The sequence below is a fragment of the Aspergillus fischeri genome, genomic scaffold (genome assembly GCF_000149645.3).
Source record: "Aspergillus fischeri NRRL 181 1099437636264 genomic scaffold, whole genome shotgun sequence".
Taxonomy (NCBI): domain Eukaryota; kingdom Fungi; phylum Ascomycota; class Eurotiomycetes; order Eurotiales; family Aspergillaceae; genus Aspergillus; species Aspergillus fischeri.
The window spans coordinates 2,030,292-2,052,872 of record NW_001509762.1 but is presented as its reverse complement, the minus strand read 5'-3'; the positions used below and the strand labels follow the sequence as shown (position 1 = coordinate 2,052,872).

General features: G+C 53.1%; 9 protein-coding genes across 9 annotated transcripts, besides 1 other annotated feature; 5 read left to right on the top strand and 4 right to left on the bottom strand.

Moving 5' to 3' along the window:
* Positions 1-22: 22 nt before the first annotated feature.
* On the top strand, positions 23-807 carry NFIA_079630 (class I SAM-dependent methyltransferase; the record flags this gene model as incomplete). Its single annotated transcript, XM_001259918.1, has 2 exons — positions 23-42; positions 216-807. 2 exons carry the CDS (start codon positions 23-25, stop codon positions 805-807), a joined length of 612 nt encoding a protein of 203 aa, XP_001259919.1.
* Positions 808-836: 29 nt separating this feature from the next.
* On the bottom strand, positions 837-2,195 carry NFIA_079620 (putative RNA 3'-terminal phosphate cyclase; the record flags this gene model as incomplete). Its single annotated transcript, XM_001259917.1, has 1 exon — positions 837-2,195. The coding sequence occupies one exon, from the start codon at positions 2,193-2,195 to the stop codon at positions 837-839; it is 1,359 nt and encodes a 452-aa protein (XP_001259918.1).
* Positions 2,196-2,802: 607 nt separating this feature from the next.
* NFIA_079610 (F-box domain and ankyrin repeat protein) lies at positions 2,803-3,924 on the top strand (the record flags this gene model as incomplete). Its single annotated transcript, XM_001259916.1, has 1 exon — positions 2,803-3,924. One exon carries the CDS (start codon positions 2,803-2,805, stop codon positions 3,922-3,924), a length of 1,122 nt encoding a protein of 373 aa, XP_001259917.1.
* Positions 3,925-4,358: 434 nt separating this feature from the next.
* Positions 4,359-7,043, top strand: NFIA_079600 (uncharacterized protein; the record flags this gene model as incomplete). Its single annotated transcript, XM_001259915.1, has 1 exon — positions 4,359-7,043. One exon carries the CDS (start codon positions 4,359-4,361, stop codon positions 7,041-7,043), a length of 2,685 nt encoding a protein of 894 aa, XP_001259916.1.
* A 252-nt stretch (positions 7,044-7,295) lies between these two features.
* On the bottom strand, positions 7,296-9,032 carry NFIA_079590 (BAR and SH3 domain-containing protein; the record flags this gene model as incomplete). The annotated part of the gene is made up of 4 exons (XM_001259914.1): positions 7,296-8,315; positions 8,363-8,479; positions 8,530-8,844; positions 8,922-9,032. 4 exons carry the CDS (start codon positions 9,030-9,032, stop codon positions 7,296-7,298), a joined length of 1,563 nt encoding a protein of 520 aa, XP_001259915.1.
* An 833-nt stretch (positions 9,033-9,865) lies between these two features.
* Positions 9,866-11,456, top strand: NFIA_079580 (DNA helicase ZGRF1-like domain-containing protein; the record flags this gene model as incomplete). Its single annotated transcript, XM_001259913.1, has 2 exons — positions 9,866-10,902; positions 10,952-11,456. The coding sequence occupies 2 exons, from the start codon at positions 9,866-9,868 to the stop codon at positions 11,454-11,456; spliced, it is 1,542 nt and encodes a 513-aa protein (XP_001259914.1).
* Positions 11,457-11,586: 130 nt separating this feature from the next.
* On the bottom strand, positions 11,587-12,786 carry NFIA_079570 (class I SAM-dependent methyltransferase; the record flags this gene model as incomplete). Its single annotated transcript, XM_001259912.1, has 3 exons — positions 11,587-12,338; positions 12,411-12,527; positions 12,705-12,786. 3 exons carry the CDS (start codon positions 12,784-12,786, stop codon positions 11,587-11,589), a joined length of 951 nt encoding a protein of 316 aa, XP_001259913.1.
* An 875-nt stretch (positions 12,787-13,661) lies between these two features.
* Positions 13,662-18,697, bottom strand: NFIA_079560 (putative nuclear migration protein (ApsA); the record flags this gene model as incomplete). The annotated part of the gene is made up of 2 exons (XM_001259911.1): positions 13,662-18,170; positions 18,224-18,697. The coding sequence occupies 2 exons, from the start codon at positions 18,695-18,697 to the stop codon at positions 13,662-13,664; spliced, it is 4,983 nt and encodes a 1,660-aa protein (XP_001259912.1).
* Positions 14,167-14,195: a microsatellite.
* Positions 18,698-20,256: 1,559 nt separating the features above from the next.
* On the top strand, positions 20,257-21,332 carry NFIA_079550 (U2-type spliceosomal complex subunit CWC24; the record flags this gene model as incomplete). Its single annotated transcript, XM_001259910.1, has 2 exons — positions 20,257-20,812; positions 20,878-21,332. The coding sequence occupies 2 exons, from the start codon at positions 20,257-20,259 to the stop codon at positions 21,330-21,332; spliced, it is 1,011 nt and encodes a 336-aa protein (XP_001259911.1).
* Positions 21,333-22,581: the final 1,249 nt, after the last annotated feature.

Genomic DNA, 22,581 nt, shown 5'->3' with positions numbered 1-22,581 from the left:
ACAGGTGTCCAATAGCCTCACTATGAATCGGGGCGGAAGCTAGTATACCTTGCCATCTACCACACTCCATCAATGTGTTGTCATAGTATCCCGTCATAACCAAATGCCTCCATCCAACCCCTCCACCATCGCATCCATCTACAACGAACGAAGCACCGCCTACGATACCGCCACCTTCCACCACCGCCTCGCTGAGGAATACATGCGCGCCGCAGCCCCCAGCCCGGCGCTCATGTCCACGATCTCGCCTGCGGCACGGGCCTAGTCACCTTCCTCGCAGAAGCTCAGGTCGGACCGACAGGGTACGTCGGCGTCGATATCAGCGCGGGGATGCTGGGGGTTGCGCGGGGAAAGGCACAGCGAACCGGGTCGCGGGTTACCTTCTACCAGCATGATATCTCCGATTTGACTGATTTGGATCTGAATCCGAATCCGGGAGGTGAAGGCGAGGGCGCAGGCCAGTTCGATCTAATCACTTGTGCGGCGGCCCTGGTGCTGCTCCCTGATCCGCTTGGAGCGATACGGAGCTGGGCGGAGGTCGAGAGGGTGTATTTGAGCCCTGTCTTCCAGGTGAAGGAGCACAAAGTTCAGCAGGCTGGGGAGTTATTCGAGCAGGCGGTTTCAAGTCCTATGTTTAGGAATTTCGGGGTGGGAAGTATCAGGGACCAGGCGAAGAGGTTGTTTGACGAGACGTTTGTGGAAGAAGCTGGGGAGGAGGGTGTGTTGGTGGATGAGGCCAAGATGTATATTGGTTTGCTGTCAAGCGGTGACACTGATGTTATCCATGAGTTTGAATGTTATGTTTGAGGGAGGCCAGTAGATTCCATAGGTGATATCTACCACTCCACATCCAACATCTGCTCGCATACCCACCGTGCTGTCTGCGTATGGAGACTATAATACCTCTCATCCTCTTTTTCCTTGCCATCGGCTTCACACTTGGACGTAGACTTCCCGAGCGCCTCGAATATAACCAGCTGATCTCGCATATACTCGTCCACACAAGGCTGACGTTTCTCAGATGTACTCTGCAGTCCTGGGTCATACAACTCATGCACAAAGTCATCCACGCATCTCTCTACCAGTTCCAGAGCTATACTCCTGTCGTCTGTTGGTCGACCCTTTCTGCCGCCTGACTTTCGATGAGAATCCTCCCCGTGAGCGCCGAAAAGCGCATCCCGACCGAGCTTGAACCCATTCGATGTATGCGCCACAATGAGAATGTAAATATGTGAGCGGTGGTGCGTTCTTTCCGAGGTGTGCAGACTGATAGGTACAATCTCCTCATTTTCGTATGATCTGGCCGATGGAGAATCTGCCCTTGCTCGTTTGACTATCGAGGATGGTATCCTTCGGAGTCGAGCGCGCAACATACGCATGGTCTCATACTCGATGACTTGGCGGATAGTTATAGGCTGAGATGTATCGTCCGGTATTTGCGAATTTCCCTTCTTTCGAACTTTATGCTGATCGGATCCACCAACCAAGAGCGTATCCGGTGCCAAAACCGTGATATCAACCTGCGTGATCTCGCCCCGCGGGTATCTGTCTAGATCGACTCGTGGAAACCCGTACGGAGACTCCTCATTTCTGTCCATCGGGTGAATGACGAACGTCACCTTCCCCAGACTAAATGGTCCAGTGGCCCATCCTCTCTGCTCCAGATGGACCGCGAGGGACGGCAGCCCGACCCTGGCGAAATTCGGCACCAGGACCTGCGAGATGTAATCATACGACGGAGAAAGGGACACATTTGTGCCTCCTGTGATACTCACACGGACGGGCTGTGGTTCTGGTTCTTCGTCTGCTAAACAGCTGGCTGTATGAAGAATATACGGATACAAAGCCTGAAAGACCAGTGATATAGCCCCAGCCGTTGGAAGGCGGATGTTAATCTCTTGCTTCTGCCGAACGCAGGTCTCTGCGTCTGGGAGGGGATGATATGTCAATGAAGACGAGCCCACTTCGGCCCCTGAGACGGCACTCCCGCTGACGTCTGCCAGATACTTGATGGCTGCCAGGTGGGATGCCTTGAGACCCTTCTTGCCGGTGCGGTTGCCGCGGATGTGGTCGATTGTGATGGGTTGGCCGGTGATGGTGGACAGGGCCAGCGCGATGCGCACTAATTGACCTCCTCCTTCGAGGGTGCGGCCGTCAAGGTGAATTTTTTCTCGTCTGGTTGGAGATGACGACATATCGACTGTTCGAGAGGACCTTGTGGGGAGTGTATCATTATTGGTCGTGGGGATATTGTTGAATGGGCGACTAGAATTATATATGCTCTTTTACGGAAAGTACTTCAAACCAAAACACAATGTCTATCTATATTTTGGGCCTGGTCGGCCGCTACTGTATATATTCATGACTCACAGCCAGGCCTGGGCTCCATTGCATGACTCAATTAGTGACGCATCGCCAACACCTGGAGGATTCATCCGTGGGCCAAATAAACTTGGTCGGAGCTACCCTGGTATCACAAAGGCGTCCAGTCAATGAAACAGAACAGCTGCAACTGGATCACTTTGTATCCATAACAAACCAGGAGGCAGGGCAACGTGTCCTGGTTTTACCACGAGTCAGGATGGTCGTTCACTACGGAAATGGCAAGGCTTCTGACATCCCTGATAGATGTCCTGCTCATATTATGTACAATGAAAGTAAGCGTATCGCATCGAAGACTAGTCTCAAGTCTCAGCCTCAGAGTGATCAAAGCCCCGCAGAGCCTCGTCAGTCTCGTCAGCGTCCTTTTTATTCCTAAATCCACACATTTTATAGTTGCATTCAAGCAGGCTGATTTTCGCCATGTTCCTCTCCAAACTCCCAAACGAAGTCATCTTTCTAGTCGCCACCCATCTGGTCTGCTACAGGGACCTCAGGGCCCTCGTGCTATCCTCTCGTGGATTGTACCATCTCTTGAAAGCATGTCTGAGGAAACACAGCTACCAAGCTTGCCATGGAGACGCTCTATGCTGCGCCGCTGCCCACGATGATGAAGGTCTCACCAGGGAATGTCTAAAGAGGATGGCAGTCGCCGCCGATTCCTTTCAAGGGCCCCGTGTGAGCAACCCGTACAAACACCCTCTATGCACCACCAACTGGACGGTCGAGGATACGGTGCTCATTCAGCGTGCGCTGCTGGTAGCCGTGCAAGCTGGTTCAAAACGCGTAGTCAATTTTCTTCTCGACCACGGCGCACAGACCATGTTCCGGTGTCCGATGGGCTACATTAACAACATCCCACCGCTCTATCTCGCCGCGCAGAACAGTCACGAGGACCTTGTGGACTTTCTATGTGAGACGGGAGAATCATGCTACGGAGTGAATACGTGTCCGCTCCTTTGGGCAATCGAGCATAATCAGCGCCGGATCATTCGCATCCTACTGCGCCACGAATCGTGCGATCATTGCTGGTATGTTCTGCCTATGGCCATGAATCATAGAGATACGGACATGTTGCACTTCCTGCTGGAAAACGGTCTCCATGGAACAAATTATGCGCGTGATGCGCTGTTTGCTGCAATTTTCAAAGGGGACCTAGAAATGGTTAGATTGTTCATCGCCCACGGCGCGGATCCGAACCGGCTGGGCGACTGCTACGACAAGAGGTGGGAGACGAGTCATGTCCAGCTTCTTCGGGAGATTGATAGTCGGTCCCTTCTGGAGCTTGGCGGTATAGAGGATGACTTTTTGACTTGGTGCAACGGCGTGCGTGTTGACGAGGAGCCGGCGTTCTGTAGTACCACCTACGTTGCGATTTATCATGACCAGATGCCGATACTGAGGTTTCTGCTCGAGTATGGGGTACATCCTGAGCCGGAGGACATTCAACTGGCGCGGAAGAAAGGGAATGAAGAGGCTGTCGGTTTGCTTTCTCGATTTTCTGATGAAGATGTACCGCTGAAGAAATATTGTCTTCAGGAGTGACTCAATGAGTGATCACAAGAGACTCAAGACAGCTCATATCGCAAGGAGAGATTGCCTTTGCTATACGCAGGAGAATATCACCTGGGGGCACCCAGTAGCTGTTTTGGGGTGAAATCGACGAGCTAACATCATTTCGGGTCTAATCCCTCTTTCCGTGGCTATAGGTAAAGGCAGAGGAATTACAAAAAATGGGCTGTTGCAACAACTGCCAATTGTGTAGATGTTGAAGCAACAAGGAAGCTGCGCCTGGGATCTGTTGCCATCAAGTTGCCGTTATCACACCAAGCTCCTTCTATTTCGGGGCGGCTGCCATTGTTTAACACCGGACACCCAACGATAAGGTATCTCCAGTTGTAGAACTTCTCTCATTCATACTCATCCCTTAGCTCACATCAGTACTCAACTATATCCCCTTCGAATAAATTATACCAAGAATGCCGTCTATATCCCTGACCGCAAAAGATCGCTTGCGACGAAGTCAGTCCGCTCGCTCCATGCGCAGATCGCGTCAGTCCTCCCTGCCCTCGGAGCCGTTCGACCCGTCTATTGCCAGACAGCATGCGGCTGTCGCTGCCACTCGTGCCATGCTGCGCTCCTCGGACAGATCGTCTGCAGACTCGAAGCACTCGTATGACCGTCTAGGTGGCCCGGAAAGCATGGCAGTCCCATCGAGAAGACCACCTCATCCACCCCGTCACACGCAAGCCCCGGCCAAGGATCCATCAGTCGAAGACGCTTCACCTTCTCGCCGATCCATAGCGAGCTATATAGAGAGCCGCGACGATGACCTCACTTTCTCGGCGGCCTTGCCGCCCATAAGTGAGTTTCGAGGCCTGGATGGTCGTGACTCCTCGCTGCCTTCCTCCTATCGCCGGCTTCGTAAAGCACGTTCGATGTTCTCAACCAGACAGCGCTCTTCGTATATCTCTCACGAATTCTCATCTGATGCATATGCTCGGAGATTCAATGACACAGAGCAATTTGACACGTCCCGCTCCTACAGGACGTTGAGACACTCCATGTCTTTTCTAAAAAGTGGTCAATCTCCTAGAACCGTCCGCCACGCGCAGAGTCAAGAAGCAGCTATCCAACTCGCGCGCAGTCAGTTCCAGGAGAACATGGTCGGACAATCCAGTGGTCAAAGGCAATCGTCTATCACCATGCTCAAGCCGAGACGTGAGCATAAGCCCTTCAGAAAGACATTTCGCACTAACAGCGGCTCGGGTATGGACACAGATGCGTCACCATCTGCGGGGCAGTCAAAAAGAGTTTCTTCTCGTGGAAAAGCACGCGCTCTTTCTTCATCTATCAAGAGAGGGCTGAAGCGAGTTTTGGGTCTGTCAAAGACATCAACGGCTCCGGGGCAAGCGGAAGCTTCACCCCCCTCGCTTCAGCAACACGATTACGGCCCATCGTCGACCATATATGATGGCGATTTTAGCCATGCTGAGGAATTTGACCATTCCCGTGAGACCATCGGCCAGAGCAGACCACCCACGGTGCGGAGTCTTCGAAGCAATGAAAGTCTTGCGACTTCCCGTTCTCGTGTAACAAGTTGGGCCGACTCGACCGTCGCAAATACGATCGCAACCCGCAGGGCACCCGAGTGTGACTGTCTGTCCATTATTAACGAACAAGGAGACTTTAACGGGCGTGCTGGTTCCGAGCTTCCACCAAGACCAAGTCCAATACGACCAGACGGCTCCATCGACAGTAAGCACTTGTACGATGCGTTGTTGAGGCGGATCGGCAGAGAAGATACGCCAAGTCCCAGTGAGGAGGTTGTAGTGGGCCAAGTCAAAGAGCATCGACTCATACCAGCGCGCACGTCTTCTCTTCGCCCCAGGCGCAGCAGGCAGACCATCCGTCAGATACCAAGTGATGCGTCAATTGCGACTTCCAGGACATTTGCCACGGCCAACGCAGGTAGTTCATCTCCTCAGAAGCAGACGCAGCGCCATTCCCGGTCGTCCATGCCTTCCCGAAGGATATCAAGTGCGCGGAAGAAAGCGAGCGCAACCCTGGATTTCAGTGCAGTCGGCAATGCAGAGGAACCTGCCGCTGCATGTGCTGAAGACGCCGAGGACGATTCCCGAAGCGTGATCGTCGCCAGTCAAGCCGACCCAGAGACTCTCTCCAATTCTCCCAGCATCTATTCTCGGACCACCAGTGGGAACTCTCCTGAAAGGAAGGATCAGACTATCGATTTATATTCCTCGGAAACGGAGGATGAGCCAGGGATGGTGACTATCTATGAGAGCCAAAGGACCGCTTACTCCTCCCCAAAGCGTATTGCTCGCTCTTCGTCCAGTGGAAACCGAGTGCGGCCCAGCGCTGAATGGAAACAATGGATGTCTTCACAGATGGCAAGATTCGAGACAATCGTCCCCCCTAGAGACCACTATAGAGAGGATGCACAGATTCACGAGGAGGCCGGGGACTTTCTATCCTCAGCTCCTCGCCAAGTCTCCGAAAACAGCGAATCCCCGTACCCTCAGACAAGCTATCTCTCCCAGAGTATTTCCGAGGGTGAAAAGGGAACAGACGGCAAAGTTGTACCAAGCAATAATTTCTCCCGGCCATTCAGTCGGTCGTCGAGCGTCCGTACGATTGTGCCGTCTAGAAATGAGCACGCAAAAGAGCAGGCTTCTCCATCCGCGGATTCAGTCTTCTCTTCTCCTAGTGTGCACAATTATTCTCAGGGATACACTTTGACTACCACGGGAGTACGCACGCGCGAGAATGAGCCCGCCTTGTCGCCAATGCAAGCGAGGTCAAGCAATCGACTTCAGACACTTGATTCTCCCACCCCTAAGAGGCGTGGAGCGGACTCTCAACAGACAGAATCGGCAGGCGAGCGGTATCGCAGATACTCGGCACGGCGTCTTACAGTTTCTTCGGACTCGAGGACTCAGCAGTGCCGCTCGATTAGAAGAACGACCAACGAGAATGCGAGGGCTTGTGAGCGGCCGGATAAATTGGGTCCGTTTGGAGATCCACACGACATGCCTTCGCCGGTATCAAGCAAGCACATGGTGGAGATGTTTCTGAGCAGTCGACGGAGACAAATTGAAAGTAAAATATCGGAAGACGGCGCGCAAGAGGGAGCATTTGTATGATTTTATTGAATCTGCAGCCTGAAGGATTTCATGCCGGATCCGAAATCATTTGTAGACAAGCATCGTCACTTTGTCATGCGAACTTCGATAGTGGCGCTTTGATCAAATCATCTGCCTCTTTGGCGCTTTATGCAGTATACTTCCTGTATTTACACATAGGAGTCAAATTGAATGATGACCGCCAATATTCTCGAGTACTTCTTATTAACTTGGGCTTTTTAAAGGTATCGACATGGACCCACAGGGTATTGCTTATTGAACATAGTTGGCTGGAAAACTCCCCTTGACTCCGCGCAGCTCCCCCTCCCACCAGTCATCGGTGCTGTCCGTCTTCTGCAAGACTCGGATCCGATCACCCTCACGGAAGGCCAGGTCACCGGCACTCTGACCCGCAAAGTCATAGAGGGCAGTGACATACAGGGCTCCATTCGAGGATCCGGCGCGAGGCGGCGGAGGCGGCGGCGGCTTCTTCTTCGCGGCTGCAGCGGCAGCAAAACCCGGAGAGGTAACCGTCGAGCCACTAGATGGTTTTCGAGGATTGAGGCTGAAGTAGTCCGATCGCGAGGAGTTAGGGGAGAGCCCGCTCAGCGGCGTCTGGGCGTATTCTGAGCCTCGGACGGGGAGATGGGAATCGCTGTGGGGGGTCGCTGAGGGGGAGAGATGCGCGTTAGGAACGGCGAGATTAGGCGACAAGGAGGACGGGGTCAGATCGTTCAGACGGGATTTCGTCTCATAGACGGGGAGGGGTTTAGTTTCGTAATTTGGCGTTGGGACGGAGGGGACTCTGCTGTTACTGGTGCGTTCACGTTCACGCTCACGCTCACGATCGTGATCGCGGCATATCGAGGGCGCGGCTGGCTGCAGTGGTGGCACTGGATGTGATGTGCCTGCACCTGCACCCTGTCCGCTTGAGCGACGGCGGAAATTGAGGCCGTTTGTGAGGCGGCTGGAGAGGGCGTTGGCGTTGCCGTGGTCCTCTGGGGCCTGAGTCATGCGGACGGCCTTGCCGTTGGCGAGACAGCCCAAGGACTCGATTTCCTGCTGGATTGGGTGTAGGTCTCGCTCCCACAGGGCGATGATGTCCTCCATGGGCGGAGCGGGGGAGGGGAAGTGCTCCCCCTCGCAATAGTTGTGCACAACAGTGTAGTAGTGTGCCAGCATGGTATTTTGGATCTCGATCTGGGTGGCTAGCAGCTGGGGGAGCAGGGAGAATGCGGCGTTGATTAAGGGGGGAAGGCACTTCCGGAGGTGCTCATCTGCGGCATGGTATTCCTGCAGGTGTTAGATGGAGATGGACGCCCCAATCGCTAGTGTCTTACCTCAGTGGCCTTAGCCAGGTCGGCTTCTGCTTTGGCGAGCGCGGCGTTATCCCGGTCCGAGCGTTTCGTCTTCTTGGTATAGCTGTCGACACGACTTTGATAGCGTTCGTAGTCGAGCTACTTAACGTTAACTCCGATGTCTTGAGTGCTGAAAGGGGCCAAGCGACCTTGCGATCTTCCCGCTTCTTGATAGTCTTCTTCAACGGTGCCAGGTACTCTTTCGCCTGCGAGGCGGGCCTGATCATCCGCTGGTCCACCGCATTAAGCTCCTCCGCCAGCTCCTTGCGCAACTCTTCGTATTCCTCTCGCAGTCTGCGCGTCCTGGCTAGTGTGGCTTCTGGCGTTGAGTCGGCTTTCGCGGTAGTCGGATCGGAGGACCCGATGATGGGAGCATAGATACCGTCGAACTCGCAGAGCATTCGCTCTTGGTGCAGCAGGATGGATGACCACGCATCGCGCCAGGCACGTGTCGACTCGACGATCTATTGATGGTGAGTTTGCGAACGAAATGCGCGTGGGGGGAATAGGATAGTCGGCTAAAAACAAGAGGAAGACCTACTCTGCCCAATAGCCTGTCGGTTTCATCAAAGTCCTTGAGAAGAATTGCTACCTGACTTTCATCTGCGGATCGTTTCATGAACCTGCCGAATTGCCTCTGTACACTCTGCATCTTGGAGGTTGGTTGAGCTTGTTGATGCTACGTGGTGATAGGGGTAGGAATCAGGCGACAGCGGGGAAGGACGCTAAAGATGTAAAGAAAAAACGAGCTTAGATTAGATTGACAACTGCGAAGGAATCCATGGATAAAGGGATGATCTTTAGGTTCCAAAGGAATCAACAATCGCGGGGGAAGGGAGCCCAAGCAAAATAATCGGCAGAAAGAAACATAACAATACTAAGGAAGGGAGAAGGGGAAGAAGGAAAAGAAGCAGCAGCCTGGATGACGCAGCCAATTCGCGTCCTGCATCAGATCACAATGATAGGACCTAGTTAAGTAGCCATGGCTGTTTCAGCCTGTCATCAAATAATATCGATGTCTAGACCCCGCCACAGAACCCTTCCCGGTCCACTATTTTTGGGGCTGCGATCTGTGTTTGGGTGTGGCATCTGTGGAAATTGGCAGGAGGTGTGTAGATCAGGGCTATTTCTATCCGTACAGCCATGATTGACAGGCAAGGGTGGCATTATCACCATGTGTTCCAGAGGATGTGATTGCTCCTTGTAGATAGAGGATCAAGCGAAAACAATGAGATACAGATATAATTCAAATCAGGAACAGGAAACGTTGCCCTTGTCACGTTCTATACACGAACCACGAACAAGTCGAGACCGTCAACTGGCCAACCCCACAGTTCGGCCTCAGGCTCTCGCGCCGACTTTCTATTTTCTGGTTCCGCGTTGTCATCGCGTCCGTCACTTGGTACAACATCCAGGCTCGTCAACGCGGTTATCTCCTGTTCTGGATCCGATGGTGCACCATCAGAGGGACGCCAATCTCTGGCCATGTCGATCCCCTTATCATCAGCAGCAACCCCGCGTGGCACCCCCAGTCTGAACGTTCCCGCAACGCAGAACACCGCGCCCGTCATCAAATTTCGATGCCTCTTCACCCATGATGTCCGACGCAAAGCGAAGCGCTGGCACGATGGGTTCCTCCGCTATCATACATTCAATAAGCGGGTCATGGTCTACGATACTACCGGCTATTTCATTGGAGATTTGCATTGGCGACAGGACGACGGGATTCAGGACGGAGACGAGCTGGAGCTGGACAAAGGCGTGCTGATCCAAGTTTGTGAGCCGGTGGAGCAGACACAGACAGACCTGTCGACGCTGTACAGCAATAAGAAGAAGACGCATGAGTCACCGACCCAAGCAGCGGAACCGTCAGCTCCCTCAATTCGTGCCTCTGCTCCGGTCCGGTCCTCGATATCCTCCCAACAGCCGCGGTCCCTCAATGATCTCCTAGGCATTCGAAAAACACATGCTGGCTTGTCTGTTTCGCCCTACGAGGAACGCCAACGACAGAAACAGAAGGAAGACAATCGGCTAGCGTCTGAGAGAGCGGCAAAGCGTCAAAAGACCACCCCGGCTGAAGTACCGCCTGAGCAACAACCAAGACGCTCGGTTGCCAATTCCCCGGTCCTCGTCGATTCGTCCGATTCACCCGATGAGAACGCACTAGAAAGACGACAGAAGCCGAACAAATTCCCAGGAACCGACTCTCTGCGGAAGAAGAATCCTGGTTCAGATGGGCCTGCTTTACCGGTAATGAAGGGTCCAGTCGTTGACAATGTTCAGCGCGAGGTCGAGAAGCATCGAAACTCGTCAACCAACGCCCCGTCTTCAGCATCAAGACCATCCTCCGCGCACTCATCCTCGGAGGCGCCAAGTAGAACACTCCGCTTACCCACAAGCCAGCCTCGTAAGAAGCTCATGTATCAGGCATTGCTCCCTAATCAGGCACCTGGAAAAGCAGCACGTACGGTGCCCTCGTCCGCTCAAGACAGGAAAATCTTGCCAACACAGTCGAGACCGCAGTTAGTATGTGCTCTGAGACGTCACCAGGGCCTTGGCTAACTTGTCTAGCGAGAGTAATCCTTTTCCGACTCCGGATCCTACCTCGACTAATATGGAGTTCATACCGACTGAGTCCACCATGTTCGTTCTGGAAGAGGTGGCTGACGATCCAGTGCCCGATCCACCTCAAATTCTCCATAGAGACCGGCCGGGGCCCCCTACAGCACGAAGTGCAGTGGATGCTACGACGTCAGCAGCGAGGGCGCAAACCTTCCAACCAACAACGACCAATAACCCCGGTCAACTGAGGGTGCCTGGATCATCCTCAATCGACCAAAGTGCCGGGATGCAAAACCATCGTCCGCCGAAATCCACGTCCAAAGGACTCCGCAAAGCCCTGTCTGATCCGACAGCATTGACGACGAGCACCAGTGTGCAGTCACGGTCCCTGCTGTCCAGAGGATCGGTCGACACATACCTGATCGAGGAGAACCCGCCGGAACAGGGGCCTTGGACGTCCGAGGCTCTCGATCTCTTCGATTTCTGGCCGCCGGGTCGGCCGAAACCCGGCTGACTGTATCTCATTTCCCCTCTCAATCATCGTTGCAGCCTGTCTATTCAAAATTTTATGACCATGATACCCTAGATGCATGTACTTACATGGATAAATCCCGATTTCTTTTTTTCTACAGCCGTCCACTCATCTACGTACTCTTCTTCACCAACACACCCGAAATATACGGTATCGGAGACCGTCCAAACCACCTCTCCAATTCCACAGCCTCCCACCCCCCATCCCTGTCCGCCGCCCCCCGCAACGCCGTCTCCGTATCCCGATCCAAGCAGCAATTCCCAATAAACCAACTCCACCCAAAGAACCCATAAACAGCCTGCATCACCCTCGCCACAATCGACCCCTTCGCCGTCCGCCACGGATTAACCACATGCTCCACAACAAGTAACTGCCCCCCAGGCCGCAGCAGCGCATACAACTCCCGCGCCGTCCTCTCCAACTCCGGCACAGAGCACAAAACCCGCACACACACAATCGTATCGAAGACCCGGTCCGTGCTCGCCAGAACCCGCTCCACATCCCCGGCAGGAAGTAGCCCTTCCCGCTGCAACTCCGGCACCAGCTCCCCCGCCGCAGCACCACAGGACAGAACATGGTACTTCCCCCCCAACCCCACCTCTTCCGCGCGCGCGCGCAGCTCCGCATGCAGACCGCGGCACGGCTCCGCGCCGTAAATCGCTTTGATGGCAGGTGCGCGCCTGCGGAGCAGCGGCATCTGCGTGCCTGTCCCCGGGCCGACGTCTAGCACGACACCCGACGCTCTGGCTAGAACTGGTGGGATGAGGTCCGTCGAGTTTTGGATCTGGGGTGGCTGGAGCGGTGTTTGCTTTTGGTTTTCGTCTTGGTCTTGGTTTTGTTGTTGGGTGCTTGTTGGGCGGGCGGCTGGGCGCGTTGGTTAGCTAGTGTCGGTACTCCGCGGTATCACTATCAATGGGAAAGGTGAAGAGGGCGTACAGCTGAAATCAACCCAGAAGCGGCCAAAGGCTTCATCGCGGAGCTTGCTTGTTTGAAGGAGCGGGGCGAGCACTTCGCCCCGCCGGAAGACTGCTTCGAAGCAGACTTTGGTGTAATCTGTTGGGGTTAGTATATCTTTTCAATTCTTTTCAATGAATGGATGTATAATTGGTTTATAGAGTAGGAATGGAGGGATAGCAAGTCTAGTTGAAGCACGACAGCAGTTGCGCGCATCTACCTAGAATTGCGAAGAGCTGTTCATAATTGTCTAGACTAACGGCGATGTAGACTCACAGCTCATGGCCCAAGCCAGCAGCTGGCCAGGTTCAATCAGCGTCCGGATCCATTCTTTCGTGGTGGGCCCGTGCGCCGTCATGTTGACCTTATATTGGTGTGTATTCGTCTATCTATTGTCACTGAAAGAGATGTAGAGTAAATGCAGATAATGGATAGATTGTGGAGAGAAACGCCGGATAAATGATATGCGCAATCGCCGACTCGCCGACTCGCCGACGCGAATCTCGTTCAGGAAACCAACTCGGCGTTTGAAAATGGCAATGGCCGATATGGACACCTCGCAGATAGGATGATATAACTACAGGATGAGACACTGTTGGAAACCCTTGATGTTCAAATTCATATCGGTGCCTAGAACATTTCCTGCGCCTTGCCTATGGCAAGCAAGAGATAGAATCACAATAATCAAGAACACTGACGGCCAACAGCAACGTGGTGATACAACCCTATTATAACAGTCATTCTCACCGTCATTACAGTCTCAGAAATGAGCCAAGATCACAGGAAATGGAAATGAAAAGGATACAGAGCGGTAGACTTGCGCAATACTTGCACAGAATTTGTATAATGGGAAGAGTCATGCCAGAACGAAGGATCGACCGAGGTGGGTGTCAGGCTGATGATAGAAACATAGGAAAAAGAGACCAAAATTCATGATGCAATGTGTGCAGAAGAAGGTCAGAGAAAGAACAGGCACCGAAGAGTAGGGAGAATGTCCACAAGGTTAATTTCCAAAAAAGCCAACGGCATGAGTACGCGGGTGTGTATGACAGGTTGCGATAGCTGAACGCAGATACTTGAAGTTGGAGAAGAATGAAGACGAAGCTGGTCAGAAGACACAGATGCTGATTTGCACGCTTATCAAATTCGCAGTATATCAAAAAGGGGCCGGATGATAGTGCGAGGTTTGCACAAAAGAGACTCGTGGACGTCAACAACAGCTCAGCTGCTGGTTCAGTGATGCGAGTGGATTCGATTGACGCGTGGGCTATAACGACTCGTCCTGGAAAGTGAGCTGACATCGTGCTTGCCGTCGCAGCAAGCGCGGACGTTCTCCAGCCGATCGGAGTCTTGTTCCATCATACGCCTAAAGTCTTCTTCGCTATCCCGCTCGTGCAGGCTGTCCGCATGAAGACTCCCTTCGTGAACACTGGAGGTGGCATAGCCCGGCCGGCCTTTACGACCAAAAGATCCCTTAATCGTCGTATTGAGGATCGTGCTGAGACGGGATGTCGACCCCTGGCGGCCGTCATCAGGAACCTGGAGCCCCGAACCCTGTGACGGTGCGCTCAGCGCGGGTGATACACGGCCCGGGGTGACAGTCTGCCGTACAGACATGGCGGATGCAGCACGCTGCTTGGGTACATTGCGGACAGTCCGGCTCCGCGACGAGGAAAAGGACATGCGCGTGGTCTGCTGGGACTGCGAACGGAATCCGGGATTGAACTCGTCGATATCTTCCAGCGTGACATTTTCCAGCGTAACATTATTATCCTGGCCTTCTCCAGCCTCATCCGAGTTTCGAAGTAGAAGATACGAGAGCGCATTGAACCAAGTCTCGTGCCTCTGGCTAGTTGTGGCCGTAAATCGGACCCGGCGGCCTGGACTGACGACTTCTAAGCTTCGGCAATGAAGACCTGGCGGATAAGGGTTGTCGTCAGCAACGACTCGCACAGCCTCGATCGGCACACTCTTCGTCCGCAATTGATTCTTCCCAGCAGTTTGGGGGTCCTGTTCACTCCAGTACAACGTCCGGGTGTACGGATGAACCCAGAAGTAACGACGGTGCCTTGTCTTGGAGATCTCTCCAGTCACAGTCCTTCGGGTATACTTCCAGAGGAACTCGCCAATCATGGTCTGAGTGATGGCCTGTATCATGCGAGGGTCTGTTCCCGCTGCGTAACCGTTGGGCATGTGGTTGGAATAGGCTTGAATGTTGAACCGTTCTTCAAGCTCTGATGCAAACGAAGAAACGGATGATCTGCGGGACACTTGACTTTCCCGTCTAATCTGGGCCCGCGAAGTGCTTGTCTTGGAGGAATGAACCTGAGTCCCTGATTCGTTTGGAGTCAGCGGGCGCTGGGTGGAGCTTGATCGGTATGCGGAAGCCGGCGCCAGGGGAGGACCCATCAAACCAGGAGACGGGGGCCGTTGCTCTAAGGACTTCATTTCGGCTGCCATGATAGCTTCCCGGTGGTCCACGGGTAATGGTGGATGACTGAGGCTGTGCACACTAGACGACAAGCTCGTAGAGCTCCCTGGGCGACGTTGAGCAGATTGGAGAGATGTCGTCGAAGCATGTTGAGTGGGACGAGGACGCGCCTTTGGCGTTGCAAAGGGCGACGGTCCAGCTTCCTTGGCTTTGTCACTATCAGGAGGAGACAATGGGCGCGACGAGACACGTTCCATCAGAATCTGATCAATTTGCTTCGACGACAATATTGTCTGGGCACCGGAATCAGCCTGGTTGGACTGACGTCTCCTGCCGCGTGTGACGGCGTTGCCGGAGATAGTACCCAACGGTAAGGCGGCACCTGAGTTTCGGTCTTCTGTGTCAGCAGCAGCATCGTCGCTTGGGATATCCCTAGCGATCGACATGGAGTCTGAAGGCCGCTTTTCTTGCACAGCATCCCTCAAGTGCGCCGGGTGCATGTTCTCATCGGCAATCTGCAGACCGGGAACGATTGCAACAGGTGAAGTGGCTCCCACAGGAAGCGTCTCTACAGACCGTATTGACGAATATGAGAGCTCAGGTACTCGAGAAACTGGTCTTTCGCGGAGTTGTGGTGCAACTGGCTCAGTAGACGCTGAGCTGATAAGGGATATATCCAGTTTCGTGCTCTCAGACTGCACCACCTTATCTTCAACAATCACAACGTGCTCTGGTTCGGAAAGTGATTTGGGTAGAAGAGCTGCGATAGGTTCGGTCTGCTCAGCGAGTATCGAAGATATCTCTAGCTCCAGAGACTCCGTGCTTGTAGAGTGGTCTGCCACAGAGATAATAGGTACAGGTTCGGGCTCAGGGAGTGCTGCAGCAACGGGCAGGGTATGTTCCGAGAAGATAGTTGAGACATCTAGATGTGGAGTCTCCGTGTTCGTAGCGTGGTCCGCAAAAGACAGAACAGGCAACGGTTCTGGCTCAGGAAGAGTAACGGCAATGGGAACTGTATGTTCCGAGAAGACAGTTGAGACGACCATCTGGGGAGCGTATACCTGCTCAGGGTCTGGAAGTCGTGCCATGAGAGGCTCTGTAGACTGAGAGGATATGGAGGACAAAGACAGCTCCCGCGGCAGCGGAGAAGGAAGTGCAACCGGTTCAGTTACCCCGCCGATGAAGTACGATGTAGTCAATTGCGGTAATACAGGAGCCACTGGTGAGGTCTCCTGGTATGAAATCGACGAGAAGTCTGGCTCAGCGACTGGAGGTGCAGGAACACTAGTTGTCTCTCCCTCTGCGCCTGATGCATCATCCCAGGCCATCTTCGGTGGGGTCGGCACGCTAGATACTTGATCACCATTTGACTCGGCGCCTGACCTGAGAGGTGTCCATTGGGTTGCAGAATTAACCAGCTTCGGTGGCTCCTTGATGGCCATGCCGGCTTCAGCACTGAATGCGGTTGCCCTCGTTGGCGTGACTGGTGCAACAGGCAGAGCCTCTTCAACCCCAGCAATTACAGGATTGGCAGGCTCCGTAGGTTGCCAGGGATCGGTCATCACGCCTGAATCGACCATCGCGGGCTTGGCTGGTACGTCCAGAATGGCCTCCGAGGGTCGTCGCGAATCAGCCGTAGGAAGCATACGGGGAGTGGACGTCTGGGAGTTAGCACCAAATGTTCCGTCCTCATCCTCGCCGCCTTCAAGTTCTGCAAGTTCCTCGAAAAGACTGTGTCCTTCTGGGGGAACCGAATCTTGGGCGAAGCTAGTCGCAGGCGACTCTCGTGCACTCGAAGGCCGGCTGCTGTAAGCCATAGGGGCCTCTCCAGACGGACGGATTTTTCTGAGGACACTCCTCTTCTTCCTAAGCCTGTATCTGGGAGCGTGCGCTTGACTGGGGGAGGCGAGAACTTCATCGACGCCTTCATCTTCATCTGCGGAAGTGGATGCGGTGCTGTGATATGAAGAACGGTCACGAGCCTTGGCCATGATCAAGGATGAAGAAACACGTAGGCGAGGGGTCCTCTGAACAGTCTCCTCAGTCTCAGTCAGCTCATCAGTGTCAGAACTGCCATCAGCCATGCTCTCTATGCCAGTCTGGAAGGCTTCGCTTTCTGTTGCAGTTTCCCGCTCGTTGGCAGTCTCAAATGCATCATCGGCTTCGGTAGCAGTCTGGTAAGCGTCGCTGGGGTAGGCAGAGGATTCTTCACCGGAACGGTCGCGAGTCAGGGAGGTCGAAGCGTGACGTGTCGGGGTGGCATCTACAGCGTTGTCCTCCCACTCTGCGTCTTGGATCTCGATCTCAGTCTTCCCCTTGCGACCAGCTCCGAGCAGATCCGGTCGCGCAGGTTTTCTGAAGGCATCTAGCTTGGTCTTTTGGCGTTTGTTGGAAGGACCTGCCGGGGCAACGGCTTCACGGCGACGTTGTTCGATCTCGTCCCGCGCCTCTTGTAGCATGCGCTTCAATTCAATCTTTTCGGTCTTCTCGCGATGGATTGTACTCTTGAGATTCTGGATCATACGATGAGCGTGGCCGAGAGAACTGCGCAATGTTTCAGTCTCTAGGTGATTGTGACGCGGTGTGAACTTGTTCGGAGACGGTGGTGGTGAGTTCTCTGGCGTGGCTTGGTCGTCATCCGAAGAATGATGGTCTCGTGGCACTTCGAGCGTGGCTTGCGCTTCCTGCTGACGAAGGCGCATCGCAACCACTTTGGCAAGCTCTTCGTTCTGGGAGTTTAACTCCTCAAGCTTCTTGTGAAGGGCAAGCTTCTCGGCGTCTTGTGCATTGAGGTTCCTGCGCAGGAGGTGAATCTCAGCATCGTTGGCTTTCTGAGCAGCGGCCTGTTCCTCGATCAACCGAGCATTGGCCTGTTTCACTTCCTCCAGCTCCCGTTCAATAGCGTTCTTCTCTGACGTGACGGTACCGAGGGCGCTATTTAGTCTGTTTTCGCGATCGGCAGCCTCCTTCATCGCGGTCATAAGCTCGTGAGTTCGAGTTTCGAGGTTCCAATTCTCGTCCTTGTAGCGCTCCTCGCTCTCATCCAGCGCCCGGATTCGCTGTGCGTACCCTTCTGCCTCCAGCTCCAGTCGTGATTTCTCAAGATTGGCATTCTTCAACGCCTCCTCGCGCTCAGCGAGCATGGCCTGCAATTGACGAACCTGGGCCAGGAGGGAAGTAGAAATCTCGGTCGCGAATTCAATGTCATGGACCCGGCTGGAGGGTTGGTTTCGTTGTTTCCGTGACGGAACGCTCACCTTGCTGGGAGAGTTGGTCGCTTGGCCGGCGAATAGGACGGGACTGAGTGGTGACTGTTGCTCAGAAGATCAGTATCCTGACGGCGGTACAGGAAGTGTGGCCTTACCTTTTGATCGAGTGAGGGCGTACCCAGGTGGCCATCGTCGCCACCTGCCAGACGTTTCGGAGCCAGGAAGGCTCTAGCGGTCTCACGACCAATCTCATTGTACTCCCTTTCCAGTTCCACGAGCTTCTGGCGCAAATCCGGTCCGATCTGGTTCTCATCCTGCTGCTGTTCTACCTCTTTCAACTTCTCCTCGAGCTCTCTCTGCTGTTCAATGAGCGCGGTGCCGAGCTTCGAAGCCTCCTCGAGTCTGCGCTCTGTCTCCGCCAGGTGAGCTTCAAGAGCTCGTTTGGCCTGTGCTGGAGAAGGTGCATTAAGACTGAACAGCTGCGTGTCAAAAGAGGAGTACCTATGCGCATCGCGGGGAACACGCTCCTCCGCTTTTGAGACGAACGGGTCATCCATCGAAGCAATTCTGGAAGTAAGACCTTGGCCTTCTGCGTTGTGATGTTGTTGCCTGCTGAGGTCGTGCACCATCGGGTGGTTCCTATCGAACTTGACCAAAATAAGGAAACAGCCGCCCTAGGAATGCCGGAAACTCGTTGCCTCGTTCCTCGTTATCCCCGTCTCGATTTCAAAGCATCATCTGATCCGCCCTTCAAGCTTTCACAGTTCGATATTCTCGATTTTTAGGTCGTGCGGCCTACAAGAACCGGCAGCGACGAGATATCCGGTGTTTCAATGGCCAGGTTGGATGCGACGGGGGGAAGCGATATGCGCAGCGTCGGTCGGCAAGGTGGCAGTGTCCGAGAATTGACTTGGCGGAGGAAGATGGCGCACCAAATATCGCGGAATATCGAGAGAGAACGATCGCAAGTTAATGCGACCCTTCGGATCGAGCGATGTTTTGTTTTGTAAGACAGGTCGTAAAACCTGCACTGGCGACGCTGATGACAACAAACGCGTTGTGGACGTACTGGGGAGTGTGCGTGGATGTAGCCAAGGTGTTGGACCAACCACAACAGACTAATGCAAGTTGAGCACTCGGGAACGAGCAGCAATGGTGAACTGGCAAAACAGGGAATAAGACCCAGATAGTGGATTACAAGGCTGGATGAAGGGAGTTAGAATCGACTACGTCGTACAATTGGGCATTAAATCAGATAGAAAAGAAGAATGGAAGGAAGAGATGTAAAGAAAGACGATAGATAATTTGGTAATGGTGGAAGAAGGGGAAAGAAGAGCGAAAAGATCCAAAGAAAGGAAAGCGAAAAGAGGGGAAGAGAGTGTATGAAAAAAAAGAAAAGAAAAAGGAAGTCTAGAGCGATAGATAATAATAATGGCAGTTAGACAGACAACAACGAGACGAGAGCGACTCGTTGGGTGGGAAGACAAAGGAAGGAAGAAGAGAAGAGAGGGAGAGAGAGAAGACAGACAGTGGGAGGAGCGGAATGGAGGTGAGGTGGAGTGAGGCACATCTGTTTGTTGCTTCAATAATCTAAGATGATAGTATGGGCCGTGCGGGCGATAGTTATTTTCTTTCGTTTCCATCTACTTGCAAACATCTTAATTGAGATCAAATGACAGGATATGACAATGCTGGAGAGAACAATAATGATCTGATATGTCAGAGATCAGAGATCTAGCTTACCATTTGAGCGCTCAAATGGTACACGATGACGAGGGGGATCGCTAACTAGTTGACAGGCTTGATCCATAATCCATTGTTATCGTTGCCGATGTCCAATAATCCAAGCAACTAAGCAAGGTTAGGACAAAGACCATACTTTAACTCTTTCATAATGGTAGATCTCCTGAATAGTGTCGTCTATGTTTACGGTTCTGCCCAAAATACTAAGGCTAAGGTACCGGTACCACCATCTTCCACGGTCCATCATCCATGGATCGCGTCCCAGGCACATGGCTGGATGCCCAAGGCCTCACGGCGCTCTACCAGTCATGTGATATTATGTGATAAGTGCTGGTCACGTGATCTACGATAAATGATGTGCTTTCTTCTTGCGTCAATACACGGCAGCTACTGTCCGCGCCATAGCACGATAGTCCTGTCCAAGGAGATATTTGTCTCAACAAAGATGGCGGAAGAAACTCAAGCTGCAGAAGCTGTTCCTCAAATTTCCTTCAAGAAACGCACCAACAAGGCCAAAGCCAACTTCCGCAAGAAGCCCGATACGCCGCCACCTGCTTCAGATTCCGACTCGGATTTCACATCGTCCGATGATGAGGAAGGTCGCCGGGTCAAACGACGACGGAAGAACGCTGCAGTGACTGCCTCTTCGGCTACAACTGGTCCGCGCAGAAATACAGTCGAAGACCAACCCGCCACCGAGACAGCCGCTATTCCCTTGACCTCGAGTAACGATGCGACCAAGCACTCCAACTGGTATGACGAGGAGTTGAGTGAGAAGAACCTGTTAGGGACGACAAGAGCTCGGCCAGCATCGAGCACCCCATCTGCGCCCGATGGTACCTACAAGGGCGCCGCGAACTATTCGTCATTCATCCAGAAGAACCCCAATGCGCCTACCAAGCAGTTTGGTCCTATCAAAGCGCCTACCAACGTCCGTACGGTGACAGTCATGGATTTTGCGCCTGATGTATGTAAGGACTGGAAGCAGACTGGGTTCTGCGGTTTTGGAGGCATGTATCTCTTTTCTTCCTTTTCTTACTAGGACAGCTTACTAACCGTCGTGCAGATTCCTGCAAATTTCTTCACGCTCGAGAGGACTACAAACAGGGCTGGGAGCTGGACCGGGAATGGGAGATTGGTACCAAAGGCAAACAATTGAGTGGTCGGGTTGTCTCGAAACGAAGCGGCGATGCGAAGACTGCGGAAGACGATGAGGACGATGATGACGAAGAACTTCTCGAGAGCATTCCGTTTGCATGCATCATCTGCAAGAGCTCCTATAAAAGTCCTATCATTACGAAATGCGGCCATTACTTTTGCGAGTCATGCGCCCTGCAGCGGTATCGGAAGAACCCCTCATGTGCTGCATGCGGGGCAGGCACTGGTGGTGTCTTCAACGTCGCAAAGAAGCTGAATCACTTGCTGGACAAGAAGAGAGAACGTGCGCGAAAACTACGAGAGCAAGCAATCGCAGAGGGTGAGGAGGTTAGCAGCGATGAGGAGGAGAGTGATGAGTCTTAATCTTTTTGCTATGCATGGCATTGTATCTAGTTGCGCTGGCCGCGAGGTACGAGTATACAATGTATAAAACAAAGCGTATCGCTGTTCCCAATATATATTTTCTAATGTTACTTTGATGTCCCGCGGAGCAGCCACTCGAAGTTTGACTTTGTATATGCCGTGGATATATTTCGAGTCTTTTCCTCGACTCTCAATCCCTTAAGCTAGCTGCCGAATAAGCTTTCGCGCTTTTTCGAGTTCTTAAGCTTGCCCACATATGGTTATCTATCTAGGCAGCAACAATTACCATGAGCAAGCTAGTCCTGCAAGGAATGAATATAACTACGTACTTCAATTTGATAATAATAGCTTAGTCTAATCTATATTTCAGCGCAATCTGAGACAGTGGTGCCTTAATGCAAGTGACATGCTCCACTAAGGTTGCTTTCCTTTGAGGTCAATAAGCCACACATACAGCAACGTCTATCTACCAGATGGATAGTTGGTAGGCAAAGGATCAGAGTCATTGCGAGATGTCACAGCCACTATCAGTTTCCTATGTTTAGATTACCAAACAACAAGGAGGAAGAAAGAGCCCTAAAAGTTCACGCTTGTTCAAGACCAATCTACTCCATCTGTACGGAGTAAGTCAAAGAACCACTGTGTCTGCTTGACAACTCGATCGTCCTGATTTGGACAACCAGTTACTTGGCTCGTCCATAACATTGGTTGAAGAAATTGACCCTGCTGATCAGCGGGATATCGAACCTCCACAACCTCCACAGCTTCGCAACGCAAAGTCATAGCATCATCGCACACAGAAGGGACATGAGAAACATCACAGGAAGAGCCACGGTTGCGGTGAGAGGGCTCATACGTACGCACCCAAGTGGACAAAAGCCTTGTCTGGGACAACGCCACGAGCGAACCTTGGTACGTCCCTAGATTCAATCTGTCTTAGACGAGTGCGCCTCTCGGCGGACAGAGACACCCTCACGCTGACAGACCATGATCACATTTCACCCCTCGGGCGACCATGATGAGCTTTGACGACTGAGTAAACTGTCAGGGGCCCGCAAACACCCTTTGCGACAATAGATTTCTGAGCCGTCTGAGCGAGTCCCTAATATCCACCTTGCGCTGTCGTGAGCGCCAAGCTTCCCCGCTAAAGACGCTAAACAACGGGAGAGGGCCCATATGGGCGAATGACGGACGCCGACTGGTTGACCCCTGGCCTTTGGGTTTTGGAGGGTCTCTCCATGTTTAAGTA